General features: G+C 39.9%; 1 protein-coding gene across 1 annotated transcript in view; it reads left to right on the top strand.

Annotated features, from left to right (window-relative positions):
• Positions 1-22,459, top strand: part of crocc2 (ciliary rootlet coiled-coil, rootletin family member 2) — a 60,509-nt gene that overhangs the window by 25,164 nt on the left and 12,886 nt on the right. The window contains exons 10-25 of the mRNA XM_041792008.1: positions 984-1,080; positions 1,272-1,361; positions 1,464-1,598; positions 3,944-4,143; positions 5,535-5,717; positions 6,150-6,294; positions 6,695-6,841; positions 6,924-7,154; positions 12,931-13,124; positions 13,577-13,704; positions 14,025-14,194; positions 14,292-14,471; positions 15,154-15,288; positions 15,376-15,519; positions 21,975-22,213; positions 22,298-22,457. Of these exons, the coding sequence (XP_041647942.1) occupies positions 984-1,080; positions 1,272-1,361; positions 1,464-1,598; positions 3,944-4,143; positions 5,535-5,717; positions 6,150-6,294; positions 6,695-6,841; positions 6,924-7,154; positions 12,931-13,124; positions 13,577-13,704; positions 14,025-14,194; positions 14,292-14,471; positions 15,154-15,288; positions 15,376-15,519; positions 21,975-22,213; positions 22,298-22,457 (2,578 nt within the window). The remainder of the gene's footprint in view (positions 1-983; positions 1,081-1,271; positions 1,362-1,463; positions 1,599-3,943; positions 4,144-5,534; positions 5,718-6,149; positions 6,295-6,694; positions 6,842-6,923; positions 7,155-12,930; positions 13,125-13,576; positions 13,705-14,024; positions 14,195-14,291; positions 14,472-15,153; positions 15,289-15,375; positions 15,520-21,974; positions 22,214-22,297; positions 22,458-22,459) is intronic.

A 22,459-nucleotide genomic window follows, 5' to 3' on the forward strand; every position in this document is an offset into this window, starting at 1 on the left:
CTGCTACCGGTTCAACTGTAGCTGAAGTATAGTGCCAGTTTTAGCAGATTTGGACAGTATTTCTTTCAGCCTCGGAATGAGTTTTATCCACCAGCAACCTGCACTGTTCGTAAAGTACAACAGTGTCTGTCTACAAGCTAATGTTACTTACCGGAGCTGTGCATGTCTATATTGTTCGTTGCTCTAATTGCGCCGTAATGAATGTGACAGACAGAACCTTTGTCTAGTCACCCTTTTAGAAGTTTTTTTTTTAAATTCCTGCCCTTCCCAGACACTTTGTTTGGATGTATTGTATTATCCCATGATTTATATATGAAACAGTCTATCCTGCTTGTCAAGTACCTGTTTATCGAACAAATCCATGTAGCACACTTTCAACAAATACAAGATCACAGCAACAAGAGAAAGAGAAATAGAGAGAAATGCGGATTAGCCACAAATAGCCGGACAACTGGCCTTAAGAACAGCTGTCTGTTGTCTTTTGATTGGTCAAACTGGCAAGGAGTTTTGGAAAGAAAAGCTATTGAGAATTTTGTCTAAGAAATATTGATGCAGGGTCATCTATAGTTCATCATATGACCAGTTATGAATTTCATAATCTTCCTATGATTAAAAGGAAGATCAAATTCAGTCCTGTAGCTGGAACACCAGAACCTTGATCATTTAAATTTTGCAAGCTTTCTCAGTGACTACAGCTTCTGTCCTGGTATAGAATAATCAAGGCTTTTGTACCATCTCCTGTCTGCTTCATTCAGAAGACTGCAGGAATGCTTTTGTATTCTAGATCTTAGCTGGCTTTTGATCTTTTTAAATGTCATAGTTAAACCCAGACAGTTGTTGTAAACTCTTTGCTGAGAATATGATAGTGTTGATCACCCAGTAGCGGAGGAGTACATGTCACTCTTTTATCTTCAAAGTCTAAGAGAACTGCACATCTTTGTGTTTTTATTCTCTGTCCATTTACATTCATGCTGATCTTTTAGAGTCCTGGAGCTGACTGATACAGTCAAACACCTTCGCAGCCAGAACAGCGAGAAGGATGCCAGCCTTAACACCATGCAGATCAGTCTGGACAGGATGGTATGACCTTTAGAATCAAGGCTGGGGGGGGCTGGCAGATAGACAGTTGATTAAGGTGGCTAAATTGGCTGTTGTCTGGACCTAAGGCTTGATAAACACCACAACTTCCTTGTCTAGTGGGCTGCCGTCTGGGTAATGTCAGGCCTGCTTCATGTATGTTTGTTATCTGACCTAAATGGTTTCCTGCTCAGGAGACGAGGAGAACAGAGGATAAAGCAGAGATGGAGGTCCTCCACACAGAGAGCCAAGCACTCCAAAAGGTTTTATGTCACATTCAGCAGGTCAGAACAGCAAAACAACAACAAAGCACTTACTTGACTTAGACCATCAGTAGATTAACACATATAAATTTATTGTTTTTATAACTGTCTTTTTGTATCCAGTTGGTTGGAGGTGAAAGTGATTGCAGTGGCTTTGAAAGTATGTCCTCTTCACCTCTTCATGGCCGATCTCCTCTGAGGAACACAACCCTGATGGCTGTGCAGAGTGTTCTCTCCAAGCAACAAAAACAAACACAGGTCAAACAAAAACTTCTCATCCTTCCTTGTTCAAATGTTTTCTTTAATTTTTTGGGAAGACAAGGAGTGTAAATGGCACTTTTTGGACTGGTAACACCAACAACCTCAGTTTCAGATTGCTTTTTTACCAGTATTTGTTTTTGCTGTGTGATTAACGTTAAGTTTTGCCTCCCTTTGAAGTATCACTTAGGTCTTTATTTGCATTTAGTGTTTTCATTTACCAAAGAAAATATCACAAATAACATGGAAATAATGTAAAGGAATCCTGTCCTAGCATTAGCAGCAGCTCTGACCTGGAAGTTTTACCCTCAGAAAGAAGAAATCTGGTTAGTTTCTCCTTTATCACTATTGTTAACACAGCTAATATAAAAGTACCACCCCCTCTTGATTTGATTGGAGAAGTGACATTGACAAGCATGATTTTCAAAAATAGAACTATTGCGCTGTGATTGCAGGGACAAAAACAGCTGACTTCAAGGGCCTTTTGTGCTCTGGATTCTTAGCACTGAAAACGCTGGACCACTGTAGCAATTTGGTGTATAAACTGCACTTTTGATGCCAGTTCTTTTTATCTTATAAACCTGTATAAAGTGCTGAGACATGTAACGTCATTACCACAATGACATGCAGCTGCCCCTGTTACACACTACACAGAGACTAGCGACCTAACACAATTAGAAAACTCACCCACATCATTGTGTATTGCAAATAGCCCCTTCAGTGCTCAGAATGTGAAGGACAACATTATGATACAGACCAGACCGGCTGAGTTTGGCACTACTTTTTAACCACTTTTCCTCCTTAATAGGCCATAATTGTGCAATTAAAGAAAACAGGGAGTATACTGTTAGTGTCGCCTTTACTGTTGAGTGCTGGTTTGATATTTTTACCTACTCGCTAAATTACGCAGTGGAGCTATACCTGTCTATGGTACTATATAGCCTAACTACCTCAAGCATCTCCTGCAGGAAAAGTCAAAGCTCACTGAAATCTCTGGAGCCTATGGCACTACTATCGCCAAGTACCTCATACAACCCAGCTTCAAAAATACCAGAAAATCCCTTTAAAGTTGATAAAATGGCAATGTACGTTATTCACAGGAAAGCTGCAGTAAAGCTTCAACTGAATCTCTGAATGCGTAGAAACGTATGTATTGTGTAAACTGATTCACAAAAAGATTGCACCGTTTGTGTGCCTGCTAAACCTATGCTAATGAATTAAAATATACTGTTTCATTCTCAAAACAATTGTTAAATGCACCTTAATCTGTGCTGCAGAGTAGTGGTGTCTCTATTCATCTGTTCTGTTTGCATGTATTCAGTGAACCCTCAGCCACACAGAATGGAGAAAAAATGTCCATTGGGACTAGGAGGTAACTGCTCCACAATATTTACATGAGGTGTCATATTCAAACTCTATAGTGATCAGGAAAACACTTTTGCCTCTCTATGACATAAAATAAAATATCTGTAAACATAGCCTGTAAATATTATTTTGACGTAGTTTTTATTTATAAATTCAGGGGTTAAATAAGTTGAGGGCTGTCAGCAGCTCCACACTTCATCCACATGAGTGGAAAACTCTGGGACCGTGATGCACAGTAATTATGTTTTTCCCAGAGTCGCCCTTGCTTGACCCAGTCAGGGTGAAGGCTTTGTTTTAAATGGTGTAACTCATATTACATAGTTCAAGCCAGTCATCAAAATATATGCTGTAAACACCCCTCCACTCCTTGATCATCATCATTATGTGGACATAATTCAGCTCAGTCAGCAGGAGAGCACAACTTTCAGCAGAGAAGAGGGGCAGACAGCTTCTCTCTATATTCTGATGTAAAATAAGAACAAATTACATGGAACAGGACAACTTTAAGACCCTGTGTGCATCTGAACATCATTAGTGTTATATGCTTTGTGAATTAGACCTTAAGATAGAGCAGATAGCAGGAGTAAATGATGCACAGTTTTTGGAGCTATTAGCAGCTGCAGTGCATCATTAGTGAATCGGACCCTAAGTGAACCCGTCTCTGCTGACCTTAGGGTACAGATCTTTCTAGTGTACTGTATGTACAAATAAATAAGATATATTCAAAGCATGTATTGTCTCCTTTTCTTGAGAAATATTGCACCTCCTCAGGCATTTAGGAGCCCTTAAAATGTAACCGTCTAAGGGGGGAGATGATCTCATGGTGTGAGGTCAAAAGCTATTATGAACAGTCATAAGTAGGTATTGCTTTATCTAAAGCTGTAAGGGCCAAAACTATTAGGAAATACTGTTTTAGTGATACGATATGTGACTGAAACTAAGATGTTTTTTATGTACCTTCCATAAACAACCCACAACAGGACCTGCATGGGCGTCTAGAGGCAGCACTAGAGCAAGTGAACGCGCTTCGTGATCACCTGCAGGAGAGGGACACTGAAAGGAGAGAGATGGAGCAGAAGATCCAGGATGAAAGGAGAGAGAGTCAGGAGGCTAAAAAAGCTCTGGAGGAAAGCCTCAGAGACAGCAACAGATACCGCTGCTCACTGGAGGTCATCTCAAGGTACTCCACTGTGTTCGGACACCCAAACTTTAGATAAGAATAAATAATTTATACTGACTTGTATTATCTAGTGGTTCTAGTAATTTTACACATTATTCTAGTTTTAATCTATGATCATAATAATGGCAAACACTATGGCTTAGTTTTCTGTTTTATCAAGAAGATTATTACTTTCATAAGAAGGGATGGAAATTGCAGAGTAAAGCCCAACATATACCTCTGTGTCAAATCTATGTTTTAGCGTACGCCATCAGACCATAGGTCTACCTGCAAGAGCCCTGACTGGTCTGCTGAGTAGCACTTGGTTACTATGTCTGTGTAGATTATGTTGACAGGCGTATTACGTGCACTGTAGAGTAAGATAAATATCTGTAGATGGTGGCACAAATAGTCAAAACTATTTGCCAACAGACATGCATTTCTTCATTTTTCACTAAGTGGTCTAACAAGTGCAAAAGTCCTGCTGTCCTCTGTCTTAGCTCATTTAAGGGCAAAATCTCCTCAGATGTTCCCTCTTCTTTTCTCTGCAATAATGGCAGTAGAATTAACTGCTCAATATTTATCAGCCCTATCTCCAACAAAGTACACCCGTTTTTGGTGTCCATGGCTTCCTGTACACAAACAAGCGGGAAGAGTAGCAGTGGGGCCCGGTACTGGCATAAAAATTGCTCTGCCGAGTTGTGTTTGGGCAGAGTATTGCAGAGAAACACTAATGCATAAGCCTGCAGTGCTCACAACGGTGAACACTTGTACGGCATATATAATCAAACCAGTATAGAGAAGTATAAACCAGGTTTAAAGGAAACCTAAAAATGTTTGTCTGAAATCATAAGCACCACAATGCACAGAAGCAATATCAAATTGTGATTTTTCAATGATTCCCAAGGTTCTGGTAGATTTCCCACAACACTCTGGAGCCTGCCTCTGAAAAATCTCTATTTGGAGGGCTATATAGCCAGGCTCTTCAACCTATCCATCCATCCCAATGAGAACTGGTACACCCTTACACTAGACATAGATGCACAAGCTAATTGATAAAGACTAGGGATGATTTGGGAATGAGCCATCTAGTAGTAAAGTGATAGTGACAAGTCACATGGACTAGATAATCTGTTTAGCGTGCCTTTTTTGAAATATATACAGTATATATTTTGAAACAGCATTTGTATCAGAAGACTCAGGTCAGTGATTCTGATGTTTTATTCCACTACTAATGAACACATTTAAAAGTATTCTTACAACGTTGAAGAAGAAGTGCTTTTAATGTTGTGAAGTGTAGATGAAATCAAGTGTTATATAACAGCAAGCACTGCTGTCCACTGTGCAGCAAAGAAACTCAGCACTCCGTGTCTGTCTTCTCTTCTTTTCCTCTCTACCTCCATGCCTCACAGTGAGAAGAGCAGCCTGGAGAAGCAGCTGTCAGGGCAGCAGCAGGAGGTGAACTCCCAGCGTGCAGAGCTGGAGGCACTGCGATGCTCATCACTAGAGCTGCAGAGACAGCGGGACCTCCTGAGGCAGCAGAGGGAGGATCTGGAGATGCAGCTGGCACGGCAGCGCACAGAGGCCCAAAGAGGGTACAGCACGAGCAGAGAAAGAATGACCATTACACAACACACATCCTGTCACCCATGATTGTTTTCAAGTTCCGTTTGTTTACAGTTCAGATCAGTAACACATGTCATTCTCCGTCCGGCAATGCAGTCAGATGACATTTGAATGAAAATGTAAATGATTTACATTGCATTACCGCATTCATGCGAGCAGCAAACTTTGTTCTTCTCTTTGAGGGTTTCTTTTGCTTAAAAAGATCTGATTAGCTGAGAATTGGAGCATGACATGCGATACAGCACAAAAGTATCTCCCTCAGTGTTCTGGCCTTTGGCAGTAATGTTTCTCCATCTTTTTAAGTGGAGAAGGATTACTGCTGAGGGATTTTGTTTATAAATAATCTGTGTGAGACAAATAACTGTGTTAGAGTCTTGTATTTGTAACTTTTTGTGTTTCAGTGAGAGGAGTCTTGGGGAGCTTGAAGGGAAGCACTCAGATTTGCGTAGGGAGCTGGTGACAGTGAAGGAGGCTCTGAGTCAAATCAGCCTGCAAAAGGAGCTGCTGGAGGATGACAAGGCCAGCCTCGCTCTGGCTCTCAGCAAGGTACACTGCTCTATTATGAAACAAGACACCCTGGTGTGCAGGGATGTTATGGTACACTTAATTCATCAAATGTCAAATGTGTCCAATTAAGTCTCAGTTGATCTGTAAATCGAAAGGACTCACTGGTCATATGATTTTGGTCACAGTGTAAGCTCACCAGCTTGCTATAGCTGAGAGAGAACAGAGGCCAAAGCTTAACAAAGTAAAACTGGTTACCATTGTAGATTTTTTTTTCTGCAGCAAGTAGACATGTATTGGCTTTTAGGGTCACAAGGTTTACTGAAACCAACACCCTGTATGATAATACTGTTCTCATCAAATAGCCTGTAGACTGTTTTATCTATACTGTTGTGTATTTAAAGATTCTCTAAATGTGTTTTAATCCTTATTTACTTAACAGATGGAGTCCCAGAGTGCTGCGCATGAGTTAGCCTTCACCAAATTGCAAAATCAGGAGGCTGCCCTGAAAGATTCTCTTGCCAAAATGACTGCCTTGAGTGAAGGCTTAGCCAAAGACAAGGTGGAACTAAATCGTATTCTCTTGCAGGTCAGTATCTATTCAGTTGCCATTTAATACTGATAAAAGCCAGTGTTGACCAAAAGTAATGTATTATTTGTTTCCCTTACAGACTGAAGGTGAGAAGGCAGAGCTTGGTGAGCATAGACGTGAAGCTGAAGTGGAGCGGGCAGCAGCCAGGGAGGAGACAGCATGGCTCCAGCAGGAGATGATGAATCTGCTCGCAGAGAAAAAAGCCCTGGAGAGCTCCCACGGCCATTTGCAGGATCTCTGCCAGAAGTTAGAAGTAGAGCTGAGCTTGCTGCAGAGGGAGAACTCTCAAGCTCTGGAGCAGCACTCCCAGGTCAGAGGCCCCCCAACTATTCACATGCTTCAACCTCTACTTTAGCCTATCTCAGCACCTGGGAGAATCATGTTGATTTTATTAATAGCTTTCAGCAGGTTCATGGACCTCGTTGTCACATTAAAATGTATTGCAGGTACTGCACACATCTGCCATGGTTATTTCTCTCAAATGGGATGTGGAGTCAGTTTGAGCCCAACACCGTGTTTTATGGGTAACTTGGGAGATAACAAACAAGGGATCCTCATGAACAAATGTGAACTGGAGAAGATAAATAGATAGACACATAATATCCAGTGGGGGTTAGCCGAGAACCAATAAATTTACACCTAAAGTATTCCCACTCTTCTCTCAGCAGATCCCTGCTTCCCCAAAGAATGAGAAGAATCTTCTTCTGTTTTGTTATCTGTTCTGAATATGAAACCAGGATATCCATGTTGATCCCAGCTAAAATAAAACAAACCTAAACAATTTGACAAATTCCTTCCAAACATTTTTAGATAGCTTATCTTTAAAAATAAATGACTGTGTTTAAAACAAGCTCTGGATTGGCCATCCATCGCACCAAGCTGATGTTTTTGTCCCTCTCATTGGGCACCACATTGATATTATTCGTCTGCTTTAATATTTACCCAAGGAGAGGCCAAAAGACGTCATGGGCTAATATTTAGTTTGTGTTCATTCATTTTGCTTAGGTTCAGAATAAAATTACAGTGATTGTTGCTTCTAAAACAATTTGTCGCAGTAAAATATGGGACGTTGTAGAGGCCAATTAGAGGCTCAAACATTGTGTGGCTGTTTGTACAATAAGTAGCCTTAAATGCAACATATAACAGCAAAAAAACATTTAGAACTTAAAATTTTATGTTTTTTCTGTTACATAATAAACCGTTATTATTGTTTGATTTCAACAAGTCAAACCAATATAGGAACAAGGAATGGCCATCATTTTCCTACATTTGAATCATCATTAATGTTTGCAGATCAAAGTTATTTTGCAACTATGATCTCATCTTGTTTTGTTTTGTTTTGGTTTTTTTTTAATTATTACTACCAATGCTTGATTGTAATGCGTTACACCTGACAGACATTGAAAGGAATGTATTTGTATTGTATTCTGTTTGCCAACTGATTTAAATAGAAAAGAAGAAAGCATAACCGTCATGTGACACAACTATAGCGCTAATGACTGTAGAGATTCTAGGGACTAACTTTGCATCTCAAAGACCCACAGTATGCAAATTCTACCGCTTGAGGGCTCTCAATTAAAACAATGACAATAATGTGATTAGAGACCAACCAGCTCAGTTTGGTTCATCTGCATTTTGAATTAAGGACTTTGTTCAATAAAAAACAACATTCAGTACGGAGTATTTTCCAAACACTAAGCTGACGTTCTCATTTCATTAATGAATTTCATTTTGCAGTGAGGGAGAAATCCTATTAATAGTGCCCTTCCTTGTTCGCGCTGTAAGCTACTCACAGAGCATTCTGGGATTGATTGCATCACAAATCAGGAAGGACACTTTTATCATCTTTTCTCCCTTATCATGAAACATTCATAAATAAACCAAAAAATTGATTCCACACTGGAGTCCACTCTGAGCAGTGGCCTTGGTCTCTACTTAACCTGGAAATGTGTGTGGGGGTGGGTCCACATTACAGGGGTGAGCATGGGAGATTGAACCCCCCCACCAGTGACTGAGATTAATTGCTGTCCATCACAAGTAAACAGCACAAAACTTGGCTGAAAAGCAGCAACAGAAGTAGGTAGCTTCTAGTTGCAGCTCCCACTGCACTATACAGCAGTCTTACGTAATTTCTATGTTTCCAAACAAGTCGTGTCAGTCACAGTGGCTCCATCCAGACAGCCACTATGGTATGAAGTCCCTTTTACACTTGTACACTGTTGGCTTTAAAAACTGTTGGAAATATTGAAAGACCTCAATAAGAGTATTTAACATAGGATTACTCATTTTTTGATTAATCTAGACATCTCAGTGAAAAAACTCTACATATTGTAGCTTAACTTAAAGATACAATATGTACAATCATTCAGGGACAATCAGCATGCACCTGCCTTTGGTCATATAATCTCCGTGATCACGCTTAAAACTCATATAGCATACAAAATAATACACTAGAGTGCATTAACATCCTGGGACAGCTTCAAGCATGAGCGTGAAAGTGAATTTTTAAGTGCATTTCTCCCTCACTATGAGAACAAAATGTTGTTGTTTTGTTTCATAAACATGCCTTATGAGGTGCCATTTCTATTGAACAGAGTCCTCAATTCAAAATAAGAAGTGAACAGCGGAGATGGGTGGAGCTTGGCAGCACTGGTCTGTCATTGTTTTGGTTGAGAGCCCCTTGGTGGCAGACTTTTACATACTGCGTGTCTAAGAAACAATCTTTTTTAGTCAGCATTGTAAGGTAAATTATCTGTTATGTTTTACATTTTTATGTCAAGTTAGTTGTTAATGTCAGTGCTTAATCTGTTTGCAGTGATGATTTGCATTGTATAAACATCAATCTAATAAACCATAATTAATGTCCCAGTACATCTATAAGATATTCAAATTTTCTTTGAGTAATTGCATATTGAAAAATCAGTTCCTTGAGGCTCTAATCCCTAAAAGGAACAGAGTAACATTTTTGAAAATAAGCAAAGTAGTATTTTTGCAGTGATATTTCTCAGAGTAAGATGAGCATATTAATAACACATCCATGTCTGTATGCATAAGATAAACACAAGCCCAACAGCCAGTTAAGTTTAGCTCAATATGAAAGATAGGTACGTGGTATGAAAACAGTTTGTCTCACACTGTCCAAAGTTTAAAGAAATTTGACTACCAGGGATTATTTAGTTCATTAATTAACGCTTCCTATCCTGTTAGTTTAATCAGAACATAAACAAAGATGTAAACATGACCAGTTATAGTTTTTGGAAACTTGTGTGCTGGAACCATTTCTTGGCTTGACTAGTGGAGTTTTGTTGTCAAAGGGAGATTGCCAGGCAAGCAGCAGAAACTTTAGGATGTCAGTGGCCAGGCCAAAAGCTGCTCATAAAACCAAAACATGTTTTTTAACACCTCAGTTTTTGAATGGATCAGACACATAACATATACGGTGTAATTTAATTTAATTTATGAGCTCCAAAGATGCTGATGGGCTGTTTTGACTTTGGATATAGCCATGTGAGCTATTTCAAGTGGTCAGCTTTTTAAAATATGTTAAGGTTAAACTGTCATCAAGTACTAATCCAATCCATCAGGAAAGACAGTGCCAGATGTTAAAGTCTAACAGCTTACATAGAACAACACAAGTTTTCTCTCTCTGTCAGCCAACCTTCATCTAAAAGTTATTCCTTTGAGTCCTCTGCTCTATTAAAGTATTTTCTTGGGAATTGAATTTCGTCATTGCTGGCATCAATAGTAAATCTTATTTTGTAGAATTTCATACAGCTGAGTGAAAACAGTGTCAAAGGAAAGGGCTTTCTGAGGACAAGGTAAAACAGAAGTAGCAGAAATCTTCTGCTAAAGTTGACCCTTTTTAGCTGGCCATTTAATAATGGACTGTTTATCTTACACTGCTTAATAGCATTCAGCATGATTGTATGCTTTTAGTTGACTGAGTTTTCTAAGCAGGGCCTTTGCTTACTTCCATAATAGTTAAATGATGCTAAATACTGTTCATTTGTCATGTTTTGTCTGTGACTTTTTAAGCTATCTTAATTTAAGTGTATTTTCTATTATACTGAATCCTCAGTACATTAGTCTGTACTGAAGTTTAAAAACTGCTGAAAGAAAAAAAACAGCAAATCCTGCTTTAACTGCACATTTTGTTCTTTATTTGTGTTTCTAGATAGAGGTTTCTGTTCTGAGCCAAAATGATTTACTTAACTGGAAAAAATTACAACACCACTAATCACTTCTGTTTTGCTTTTGGTGATGCATTTATTATGGCCCTGCAGTTCAAGTCCAGTGTGATGAATAACTACAGTTTTTTATGCCTTTTTATGCCACCAGTATTATGTTTTCAGGTTTTCCATCCATCCATCCAGGCTATTCTGATTATATCTCAAGACCCCTTTACAGGATTTTCTTCAAACTTTGCACAAATGCCCACTCTGACTCAAGGATGATCTTATTAGGTTTTGGAGGTTAAAGGTCAGGGTCACTGGGTCTCATGTACATACACTGCACAATTCCCACTCTGAAGGATTACCGGGTTAAATTTGGGAGATAAAAGCACAGGGTCATTGAGCCTCATGTTCATACCTTGCTGTTCAATATGATATTAAGAGAACGCTTTAAGGAATTTCTTCAAACTTTCCATAAAAGTCCACTTTGACATATGGATGAACTTACTAAAGTTTGGTGGTCAAAAGTCAAGGCCATGAGCCGAATGAATGTTCACTTTTTGCTTGTAGACACAATATTGAAACAGTGGTTTGAGAGATTTCTACAAACTTTGCGTAAATGTCCACCCCAACTCAAGAAGGAACCAAAGGTCAAGCATTGGGCCTTATGTTCATCCCTTGCTTGTAAATGTGATAGGTCAAGAATGCGTTGAGGGATTTTCTTCAAATCTGCACTTAAGTCCACTCTGAGACAAGGAGGAACTGATTGAATTTTGAATGTTAAAGATCGGAGGCGTTGGGTCTTACATTTAGCTCATGTTTGGATACGTGGTATCTAAAGCAGCTGTTCATATCTGGTCTGTCGGGGCCCAAAAGTGGGTCGTAGAACCCTTTTAAGTAGGTCGCGAAATTGCGCTAAAAAGTCATTGAAACTCTTTTAGGACTGACTTTGTATTGTTCTATTTGAGGTCCAAATTTGAGTATTTTTTCATTAAATGTTCTAATTGGTAAAAAACAAATCTGAAATTTGGGTTGCAATCTCTTGTTGAGGAGTTGATAGTGGGTCCTGAGGCCTGTCCAGTTGAGAACCACTGATGAAGAGGATGCTTTGAGGGATTTTTGTTTAAGCTGTGTACATGTTGATTCTGACTTAAGGAGGAGCTGATTGGAGGTCAAATGTCAGGGTTACTGAGCGTTATGTTCATTTCTTGTTTGAGAATGTGGTATCACAATAACACTTTGAGGGCTTTTCCTGATACTTTACACAAATATCCACTCTGATTCAAGGATAATTGGCGAGATTTGTAGATTGCAGCTCAGAGTAAAAAGTTTGTCGCAAGGATGAACTGATTGAATTTGGAGGTCAAAGGTCATATGGCTTCATGTTCTTCCCTTGCTTGATAACAGTGCTTCTTTGAACTTTGCACACAGGTCCACTTAGACTCAAGCAGTAACTGATTGAATTTTGGAGGTCAAAGGTCGGGGTCACTGGGCCTCACGTTCATCCCTTTCTTTAAAGATTTCTATAAATTACACCACAACAGAAAATAGACCATTTTTCTTAAGCATCTACTGTACTGTTAACTATACAGCAAATCTTTGCAGAGGCATATACTGTAAGCACCAGAAGATATTTCTAGTTCATTGCTGTTTAATAGCTGCAACAAGCAGGATCTGCAGCATTTACTATCAGTACAGCAAGCAAGGCAACATGAAACGGCTGGACCATTCGCAAATCAGCAGATACACATCACAAAGTATGATTTAACTTTTAATGTTCTTATAGCTACTTAAACTTCTCCCTCTTAGGCTAAAGTTTGAATGCATATAATAATAAAATACATAAACTCATAAAGAAAATAGTATAAATAAGTCTCTTGTTGCCTGCCTTTTAATGTGTGTGTTGGTCTTTAGGTCAATAAGCAGATGCAGAGTGTGTCAGAGGAGCTGTGTGCGTGCAGGAAGGAGCTGGAGACACAGACCACAGCCCTAAAGCGAGCTACCCATGACAGGGAGGAGCTGGCCAAGGACAAGGCTGCTCTGGATGTCAAACTAAACTCTGCTGACCGAAAGGCCTGTGGACTCACGCAGGAGCTGGTTGCACTTAGGTCTGAGCAAGTTTTTTTGTATTTGTTTGTGCGTATGTGTTTTTGGGGTCTGACCTTTTAAAGTATTTGGATCTTTTTCAGATTTAAAACCAGTTTTCACAGTTTAATTTCTGCTCAGGTTACGGTAAATTTCATCTGTCTTTATTGGTTAAAGGTCAGGGTTATGGTTATGGTTATGGTTTGGTTAAGAGTGCAATTGATTTATATTCATCAGTAGTTCCCCTAAAAACACTGTAAACATTTTTCTGTGTGTGTTTATTTAAGTAAGACTTACTGCCAGCATTTCTAAGCATATTTTACTTTCTGAAGCCTAGTCTGTCACATGTAACAAGAGTCTTTAAGTAACATGGTTTTATTTGGAAAAATCTCATGATGGATCATTGGATTTTATGATCTTCTACACCTAGCAGTTCAAAGGTTCTCTTTTCAGAGTTCTAACCGCTGTGTTCCAGAGCAGAGAAAGAGTCCCTGGAGACAGCACTGTTTGAGAGCCAGGAGCTGGTTTCGTCTCTGGAGGTTGAGCGCACCAGGACAGAAGGGGAGAGGCGCAGCTTGCTCCTGGCTAACGAGGCCTTGACGCGTGAGTAGCTCCCTCCCGTAGAGACCCCACTGTCCACCGTGCCAAGCCCCCTAACCATGAAGTCTTTCCAACAGCCCACTAGAGATCCATATTTCAGCTGTGAGCTCTGCAACAGCTGGGCTGCAGGATCACTGAGGCTGCTTTTTCAGCTGACCAGGGTCCCAACACTCAACACAAACACACATGGATCGGATAAATGGTGTTAAGCTAGCATGTTCCACATAAAAACATGAGTGAATATTCCCTGTATATAAAACTCAAAATAGATCCCAAAGCATCTCCATCTAATATTTTGGTTTGCTTGTGATAAATGTGCTTAGGTAATGTTGCTCGGATGCGTGCAGATGCTGAACATCAGGTGGAACAAGCAGAACAAAAACAAAGTAAGTTAGAGGAGAAGCTGGCCCAGGTGGAGAGGAATGCCCTGCTGACCCTGAATAATAGAGAGAAAATTCATAGAGAGCATCTTGAAGCAGAGCAGCAAAAAATGGTAAATTTCATAGAAATGTTGGCTTCATAAAATTTAACTCTGACTTCTTAGCTATCTATGAACTCTGTAGGAGACTGAATTTCTCTGTGGTTGATAGGAACAGCAGCGTGCAGAGCTGACACATCAGCGTGAGCAGGCTGAAGAGCAGCTGCACCGACAGTGTGAGGAGCTGCGTGTGTGCAGTCAGAGGGAGCTGCAGCAGGTGCGGGAGGAGCAGACCAGGCTGCAGCAGGAATTCAACCAAAGCCTCCTGCAGGCTGAAACCGAAAAGCAGCAGGTGTGTTAGGTGGTCTTCATTGGTTTTTCATGATTTTGCACTTTCAAATGTATCACAATTAGAGTCAAACCGAAGGCATAGTAGATTATTTCACATTCCCAGATCTTGACTTACTTTAGAATTGTATTTATTCATTAAACCCTGCCTATATCCTAATGCAAGATGCTGGCTTTATTGCCAGTACCTCTTTTAAAAGTTGGAGCTGCATCATGAACTTTTGCAACAAACACATTGCAAAAGTGTAGCATTATTGCAAAAAATAAGACATTATTTTATGCAGACAAGTTACTTGAAATTCAAGCTAGCTATACTAAGCTATACTAAGAGTAAACTTTGCAATATTACCAGTAAAAATATCTTCATTTATTTCAGATTTACAGCTTTGGTTTATTCATCATGCTATGTATATCACTATCACAATATTGAGGAATATAATTTCCCAACATTTTTTATTCATACAGTGTGAGACTAAGAAAAACAGTTAAGTCTAAAGTAATGTAAATGTTGATTGTCAGATTTAAATGTTATTTTCCTCTAGAAACTCACTGCATACATTTTAAATAGTTTCCCAAATGTTCCAAATTGTAACGTTTAACACAGAATTAAAAGATATTGCAGTGTAACTTTTTCCAATGTCATTCAGCCCCAACTTAGAGTCTCACCTTCCATCTTTTTTGACCAGGCGTTATTCCAAAAGGAAGCAGAGAAGGCTGTCCTCACAGAGAAACTAGCAGCCCTGCAGCAGGACCTGGCCACTGCTGGCATGGAGCATGGGCGAATGCAGAGGGAGGCACTTAGCAAACAGGAGCAGGATAAGGTTAGATATGATACAGCTTTACTGGTTTCAGGTACTTTAAGTCTTCTTAATCTTTACATTTCACTCAGAGGAATTTTTTTGTTCCAGGATGCCATGGCTGTCCTTCAGTCTGAGCTGCAAAGCCTATGGACTCAATTTGAAGAGTCTTTGAGCTGCCATGAGAACACCAAAACTAGTCTTACTGAGCAGGTCAGAGAATTGAACCAGCAGAGAGAACATACACAGCAGGAGGTGAGGGAAACATAAAAACGTTACTGGTTTTGTTTCAACTTTCTTTTCACCACAAACATTATATTGTAACCTTGCAAAGCAGATGAATTGGGCAGATTCCATGTCTGTCATCAGGCAGATCCATCTCGCAAAGCTCCAATCAGAAATGATTAGGCCAAGTTTGAGAACGGACCTAACCAATCAGCATCATTTAAGGAGAACATGGCGATAGCTATGGGTGGGTTTAGTTATGTTGGATTCCAATAGCAATGGCTGCCGCCAGTGTAACCATGAGCTCACATGTAGCTATAGAATAGCAAGAGTTTAATCAGAACTGAACCATATTTCACCAAAAAGAGGAAAGGCTCACACTGAAGGCTTTTCTTGTGGAAAAGATGTGTTTTCTCTTCTCCCAACCTGCTTTGGCATGAGTTTGCGATAGTTACGGGCAGGATTTAGTTGTAGTGTAAGCCGATATACACAGTGGCTGCTTGTGGAGTGATTAGCTTGGATATAACTGTAGTATAGCCACAGTTTTATCAGAACTGGGACACATTTCTGTTTTAAAATAAGTGCAAAGAACTGCACTGTAAGCCTTAATAGGCAGAGAAGATGTTTTTGCACTTCTCCTGATCAGCTGTGGAATGAGTTTTTTCCACAAACAAGTTCCACCATTCTTAAACAGCAGAGCACCTGTCTGTCAAGCTCAGGTAACTACCAGAGCTGCCCATGCCTGCTACCTCATTTTGTCCTGTTGCTCTGATTTGCCCATAATGAATATGGAAGACAGAAGATTTGTCCAGTTGCTTTCTGAGATTTCTTTGGAAAGTCCTGCTCTTCCCTAACACTTTGTATGGGAAGTCTCCCAGATGAATGTGAAATATATCTCAAGCAATTGATATATGAAACGATCTCTCTGGTGTTTCAGATTATTTTATTTGTCCTTCAGACTCACAAGTAGAGGATGTTCATTCATTGTTTTTAAACTCTGGTGTTCTCTGGTGTTTCAGATTATTTTATTTGTCCTTCAGACTCACAAGTAGAGGATGTTCATTCATTGTTTTTAAACAGGATTTATTACCTGACATAGCCCCAAAAGTAAGGACAACAAAATTAAATATTGGCCCACTGGAAGGATTGACACTGCGCAGCTAGAGACTCTTACATGAAACTGAGGAAGCTGCACAAAACTTACACTAAAGGTTAGCCTTTTCAAAAATGTCCTTATCTTCATTTTGTATCCTGGATGAGCCTCCAAAATGTTATACTCTTTTAGATGGTTAGGGGATGAAGAGGGTAACAATAAAAATTAAACCCAAATTATTCATGTATAAACTAAGGAAAAAGCTAACAACCCAAAACAAGCTTCTATTTTTCTTTGTGTGAAGTTTGAATGCATCATATTTACTTAAGCTATTAGTCATTGCATTTATCTGGTCTTGAACACATCACAGTATTGTGATATGTCACTTTGTTTGGATGGTATATTCGCTTTTAACCTGCCAATTTTCACACACATTTCACTTGTAGATCACTATTTTTAACCAGCAGGATCTAAAACAAAGTTTGGGAGCACTTACCACAGATATTGTCAAAGGTGTTGCATTTTAGCTTAATTTGATAAACAATGCTGATATGTTTGTTTGCAGAAGGTTCTTTTTTGTTTGTTTGTTTTTTTTTATTCCAACAGCCCAACTCTAACATTGTAGTCTCGTCTCATTCACAAAAACATAAAATACATTTCAGAAGAGTCGTTATTATCAAACATCTTTTCTTAGCCTAATTTGTCTTCCTCTTGGAAAAAGGGTGTTGACAAGTATATTTGTCATATTGACAAAGTTAGCACTATTTCAGTAAAGGCTAGGATCTCAGTTGGACATTTTGAATAAAGAATAGATAAGTTATACAGAACATATGGACAATATCACCTGAGGTGGTTCTGTACAGTAGGATCATAGAAATGTATAGGAAATTACCAGCTTGTTTGGATTGGCGTTGGATGGGAGAGCAAGGATATGACTCCAGAGTGAGCTAGAGTTTGCTTTAATTACTACCAGTTTGAGGGAGAGCCATTTACCATTTTCTGCTGTTGACATTGGCTGATGCCACAGAGCTTAACAAGCATCAGCGTGCCATCAGGTGTGCAGAGCCAAATCTTACAAGAAGAGCTGGTATCCACTCTTAAGAGTCAGGCTCAGCACTCACTCTCTGAGTCTTTGTCCTGTCAAGTTCACCAGAGGAAAATTTAGCTCCACTGACCTTAATATAAACATAAAAGCGCAATTAGAGACTATAATTTCTGGCCAGTGACAAACTTCTCTGAGCCAAACAAGAGCCGTAAATCTCATCTCTTGGGGTTGCTTGAGGTCAGAATTCCAGGCACAGGGTCGCCGGGCGTTTTAGTTAAACAACAAGCTCACAGCCACCTCATTAAGATGTAACTGCAAAGTAGTAAGGGCCTCAACATGCCTTGATTTAAAAGCTTGGTTTCCCTGAAAAGGGGGATTGTTTATTGTGTTGGACTTATTGGTTTCCATAAAAAAGCAAAAATGAGGATCATCCTGTCTTCTCTCTGTCTCCTTAGTCCTGTCAGAGTATAGTGAATGAGGTTGTGTGGAGCCAGAGCAGAAGACTTTTGAGGTTTTGGAGAGCCCTCCCTATCATATATCAAGTCAAGCTTCAGCGGCGCTGTCATATTTGGCCGCTACCCTTCCTCGCTTCCTTGTTTGATTATTTTTTTACTTATCCCATCCCAGGATTCTCATGTCAGACTGTGACAAAGGAGGAGCGAGAGTGTGTGACAGAGAGCTAGAGAGCATTAGAGAGGAAGAAAGTGCGGGGGGGGGATGCGAGAGCAAGATGGGGGAGGATATGGTCCCTGGTACCATAATATGAAATCAAAGTTTGAGTTAACCCCTTGTGTAAATAAGCAAGTGGGGGAGTGTTTATTTTCTCCCTTGCAGCAGTGAAAGGCTGGCTCCACTGGGACTTCAGGTCCCCATCTCCCATCCGTTATAATGCAACACTACTGCCCTCATATTCTCAGCCCTTTTCCCCCAACACCCCCCCAAAAAAATCAGATAAAATAAAGTATAATTGGCCGGATCAGCACTGGCTTGTTTTTTCTCACATTAGAGTTTATGAGAAAGAACCATCTTGTGTGGCCTTTGAACATAACACTCCTCATCCTTCTATCTCTAACCCTCCTTCCTTGATACCTCCTGGGGGGCAAGAGCTGCTGTTTATCAAGTTGCCCTCCATGGATTCTTTACACTTTTGAGCTGCAGTAAGGAGATGGGGAGAGACAGCACCTGGCTACAGGCCCAACTGGCTCTTATCCGTGCCCAGATAAGCTCTGTCCTCCCTGTTTCTTCTGCTATACACAACATGTTACCATAAAACTGAATTTAGGTCATACAGTATCTTAAGAATGTACATATAGCACTTCACATAGGAGACGCTGAGGTTTAGCTTTCAAACAATAATGCTAAGATGTGTTATCTGATCCGCAATCAGACCTACAGCATGCTGAAGGGTTTCCCAGTAAAGTCTGATAATTTCTTAGAAAGCATGTTTTTGCTTTTGGTATCATGTAGGTCAAAAAAACAACAGATTTTTCTGTTTTTAGGTTTATGAAATTTACACTGAAAACAGACGAAGGCTTTGAATACGTTTATTTGATTTTTTTTCAGGCTGTCCGCGTTTGCACATTGATTGTGATGAGCCTTTAAATGTCATATTTAAGGTTAAAAAACCTCAAAGACAGCTCAGAGGACAGATTAAAAAATAACCTGCTTCTAGTAATACCAAACATTTAACATTTTGAACATTCTCTTGTACTTATATCAAGTTCTTTCCTCCTGTGGTGTAATAATGCTATTTTTGACGTATCAGAAGTTTAATAATAATTATTATTATTATTATTTTTATTATACTTTTTATTTCTAAAGCACTGTTCAAAAACTCAAAGATAATGTACAATAATTATAAAATACATTACACAAAAAGAAAAAGCCAAAAACAGTACAATGTCACAATCAAACACAGAAAACAAGCAAGCAAGCAATCAAAGTGACAAGACAGCAACAGAATCAAACATTAAAAAACCAGTTTAAAAAGGTGAGTTTTGAGCACTGATTTGAATGTGGATGAGTCCATACAGTCTTGGATATGTTTGGGGAGTGAGTTCCAGAGGGAGGGGGCTGCTATGGATAAGGCTCTGTCCCCCTAGGTTTGATGCTTGGTTCTTATTGGTGGGGAGAGGAGATTGGGGTTTGAAGAGCGGAGATTATGGGAGGTGGTGTGATGGTGCAGGAGGTCTGTAAGGTAGGGGGGGCTGTTGGTTTAGGGCTTTATGGGTGAGGAGGAGGATTTTGAATTGGATGCGGTAGGAGACAGGGAGCCAGTGGAGGTTTCGGAGGACTAGGGAAATGTGGTCATGGGAGCGGGTGTGGGTCAGGAGATGTGCTGCGAAGTTCTGGATGTATTGGGGTTTATTGAGGACTGCTGAGGATGTACCATAGAGGATGCTATTGCATTAATCTAGTCTGGATGTGACAAAGGCGTGGATGAGAGCTTCAGCTGCAGGGAAGGAGAGTAGTGGACAGATGCGGGTTATGTTTTTTACGTGAAAGAAGGCAGTTTTAGTGAGCTGGTGACGTGATGATCAAAGGAGAGGTGACTGTCAAAAATGATACAAAGATTGCGGGTGTGGGGGAGGGAGACAGGGTGAAGGTGCCAATTTGGAGGCTGAAGTTATGGATGGATTTGGTGAGGGATTTCGGTCCAATGAGCCTGAATTCAGATTTATTTTCATTTAGAGAAAGGAAATTGATAGTCATCCAGGTTTTTATTACAGAGAGGCAGTTGGTTAATGTGGAGTTTGATGAGAGGAGGTCATTAGTGCTGTTTTGGTGCTGTGTTGGGGTCGGAAGCCGATGGAAAAGGTTCATAACGGTTGTTATGGGAGAGGTGGGACTTGAGTTGTGTGGTGATGGTGCGATATGAAGTAAAAGCTAAGCTAAAAACCTTTTCTTGGCACACCGGTAGTCGAGTGGTTGGGTTGTGCACCGTGTACGCAGGCGGCCCGGGTTTGGATCCGGCCCCTGCATGTCTCTCCCCGCTCTCTTCCCTGTTTCCGACTCTATTCACTGCCCCCCCCCCCCCCCGCGCATCTGGACTTGGGAATCTTTAAGGTTGGAAGGAATCATGAAGAAAGAAGGGTATTTGAAGATTTTGAAAGGAAACCTGAGGCAGTCAGCAGTAAAACTGAGTATGTTCATCACTTTGTCTTCTACACAACAACGACCCAAAACATATGTGGCTCCTGGAGAAGACCTACCTCCATAAGACCAAAGTGAGCCTGCACAAAGCCATGACTTGAATTCCATTTAAAATCTGTGGGGGTGAACTAAAGGTCAAGGTCCATGCCAAAAGGCCATCAAATCTCAAAGAGCTTGAGAGATTTGCCAAAGAAGAATGGCAAATCTCTCAACGACCACAGGCTGTTATTCAAGAAAGACACTGGCAAGGATTGCTTCATATTATGAGTGCATACAAAAATGTTTGTTTTGATATGCAAAATAGTTTGATTTAAAACATGTGATTAATTGTGACTGACAATTGAAATTGATACATTAATCTTTATTATGAAATTGATTGTATGACATCCCTAACACCTATAAACATACCACTAATTAGTTTATAAAGTTAGAATTTATGTAACCCCATAAAATTTACATTAGGCTGAAAACCATTGAAGTAACCAGGAGCAGGTTAAGAATGTACTTGTAGATAGAAGTTTATCTGGTTGCAGTTGACAATAGAGGTATAAAAAGGATGCTATGATGATGCTAAAGTCTTGTACAACTCAGTATGAATTAATACATAAACAAATAAAGAATACAGCATTAATTTTTGCTGCCAACCATTAAAACTGATGAAGTCATAGTTCACAGTTACCTAATGCATTGCATATAAAGCTGGCTGTTTGTCATGCGCATGTAGCAAGTTCTTTGACAGAGCTATATTTATCTGTTTGTTGCTTAGATACATGTTTGCATCTGAAAAACAGTTTGGTATAAAACAGTACTTAAGAGAGAGAAATGCTTCGCAAACATATGGAGTTCAATTAAACTTTTATGTTGCAAGAATCCTGCTCATTTGTTGCTTATCAATTTATTTTATGAAGTAACCATGCATCAATATTCCTTAAGTGATGATTTATTAAGTGTTAAGTTACAATATTAAGTCTTAATGATGTTTAAAAGAGAGACAGGAACCAGTTATACCCTACTGAATGGTTATGAGTCATGTAAGAGTTTAGTATTACTTATATTATTTGTAATTTTTTTTGGATTTTTACCACCTGTCTTTACCACACATGAGTAAGGGGTTAACTGTTCAATAATGTAGAACTCTCTAACTTCTCAACACTGACATGTTGGGCCTTCATTCTCCATAATCTGAACATGAAGTTAGAGGGTCTTTGCCGGCAGCTGCGGGAGGCAGAGGATGGCCTCATTAAAGGGAAAACAGAGCTGATTGAAGCACACAGGGAACTCCAGGAGTGTGCACAGCAGAGAGACAAACAACGAAAAGAAACCCTGGATCTGAGGAGGCTCTTGGGGGATGAGACCAGAGAGAAAGAAGCAATCCAAGCTTCTAACCAGGAGCTGAGAGTGTTAATCAAAAGAGTGGAGAGTGACAACAGCAGGTAAAGCTGTTACACTGAACCGCAGATTCCCTTAGAAATGCATTGTTTTTTAAAAATGTTAATAATTAATGTGTCTTTTACAAGTTTAAGAAGAGCTGTCGAGGAGAAAGAGCAGAAAGTAGCTGTCCTTGAAGACTGCAAAATCTCGTTGCAGCAGGAGCAAACTACTTTACGCAGCAGCATGAGAGAGCTGGAGAAGTCACACCTACAGGCCCGCAGAGAACTGCAGGAGCTGCGCAGACAGGT

This window comes from Cheilinus undulatus, linkage group 7, assembly GCF_018320785.1.
Source record: "Cheilinus undulatus linkage group 7, ASM1832078v1, whole genome shotgun sequence".
Classification (NCBI taxonomy): Eukaryota; Metazoa; Chordata; class Actinopteri; order Labriformes; family Labridae; genus Cheilinus; species Cheilinus undulatus.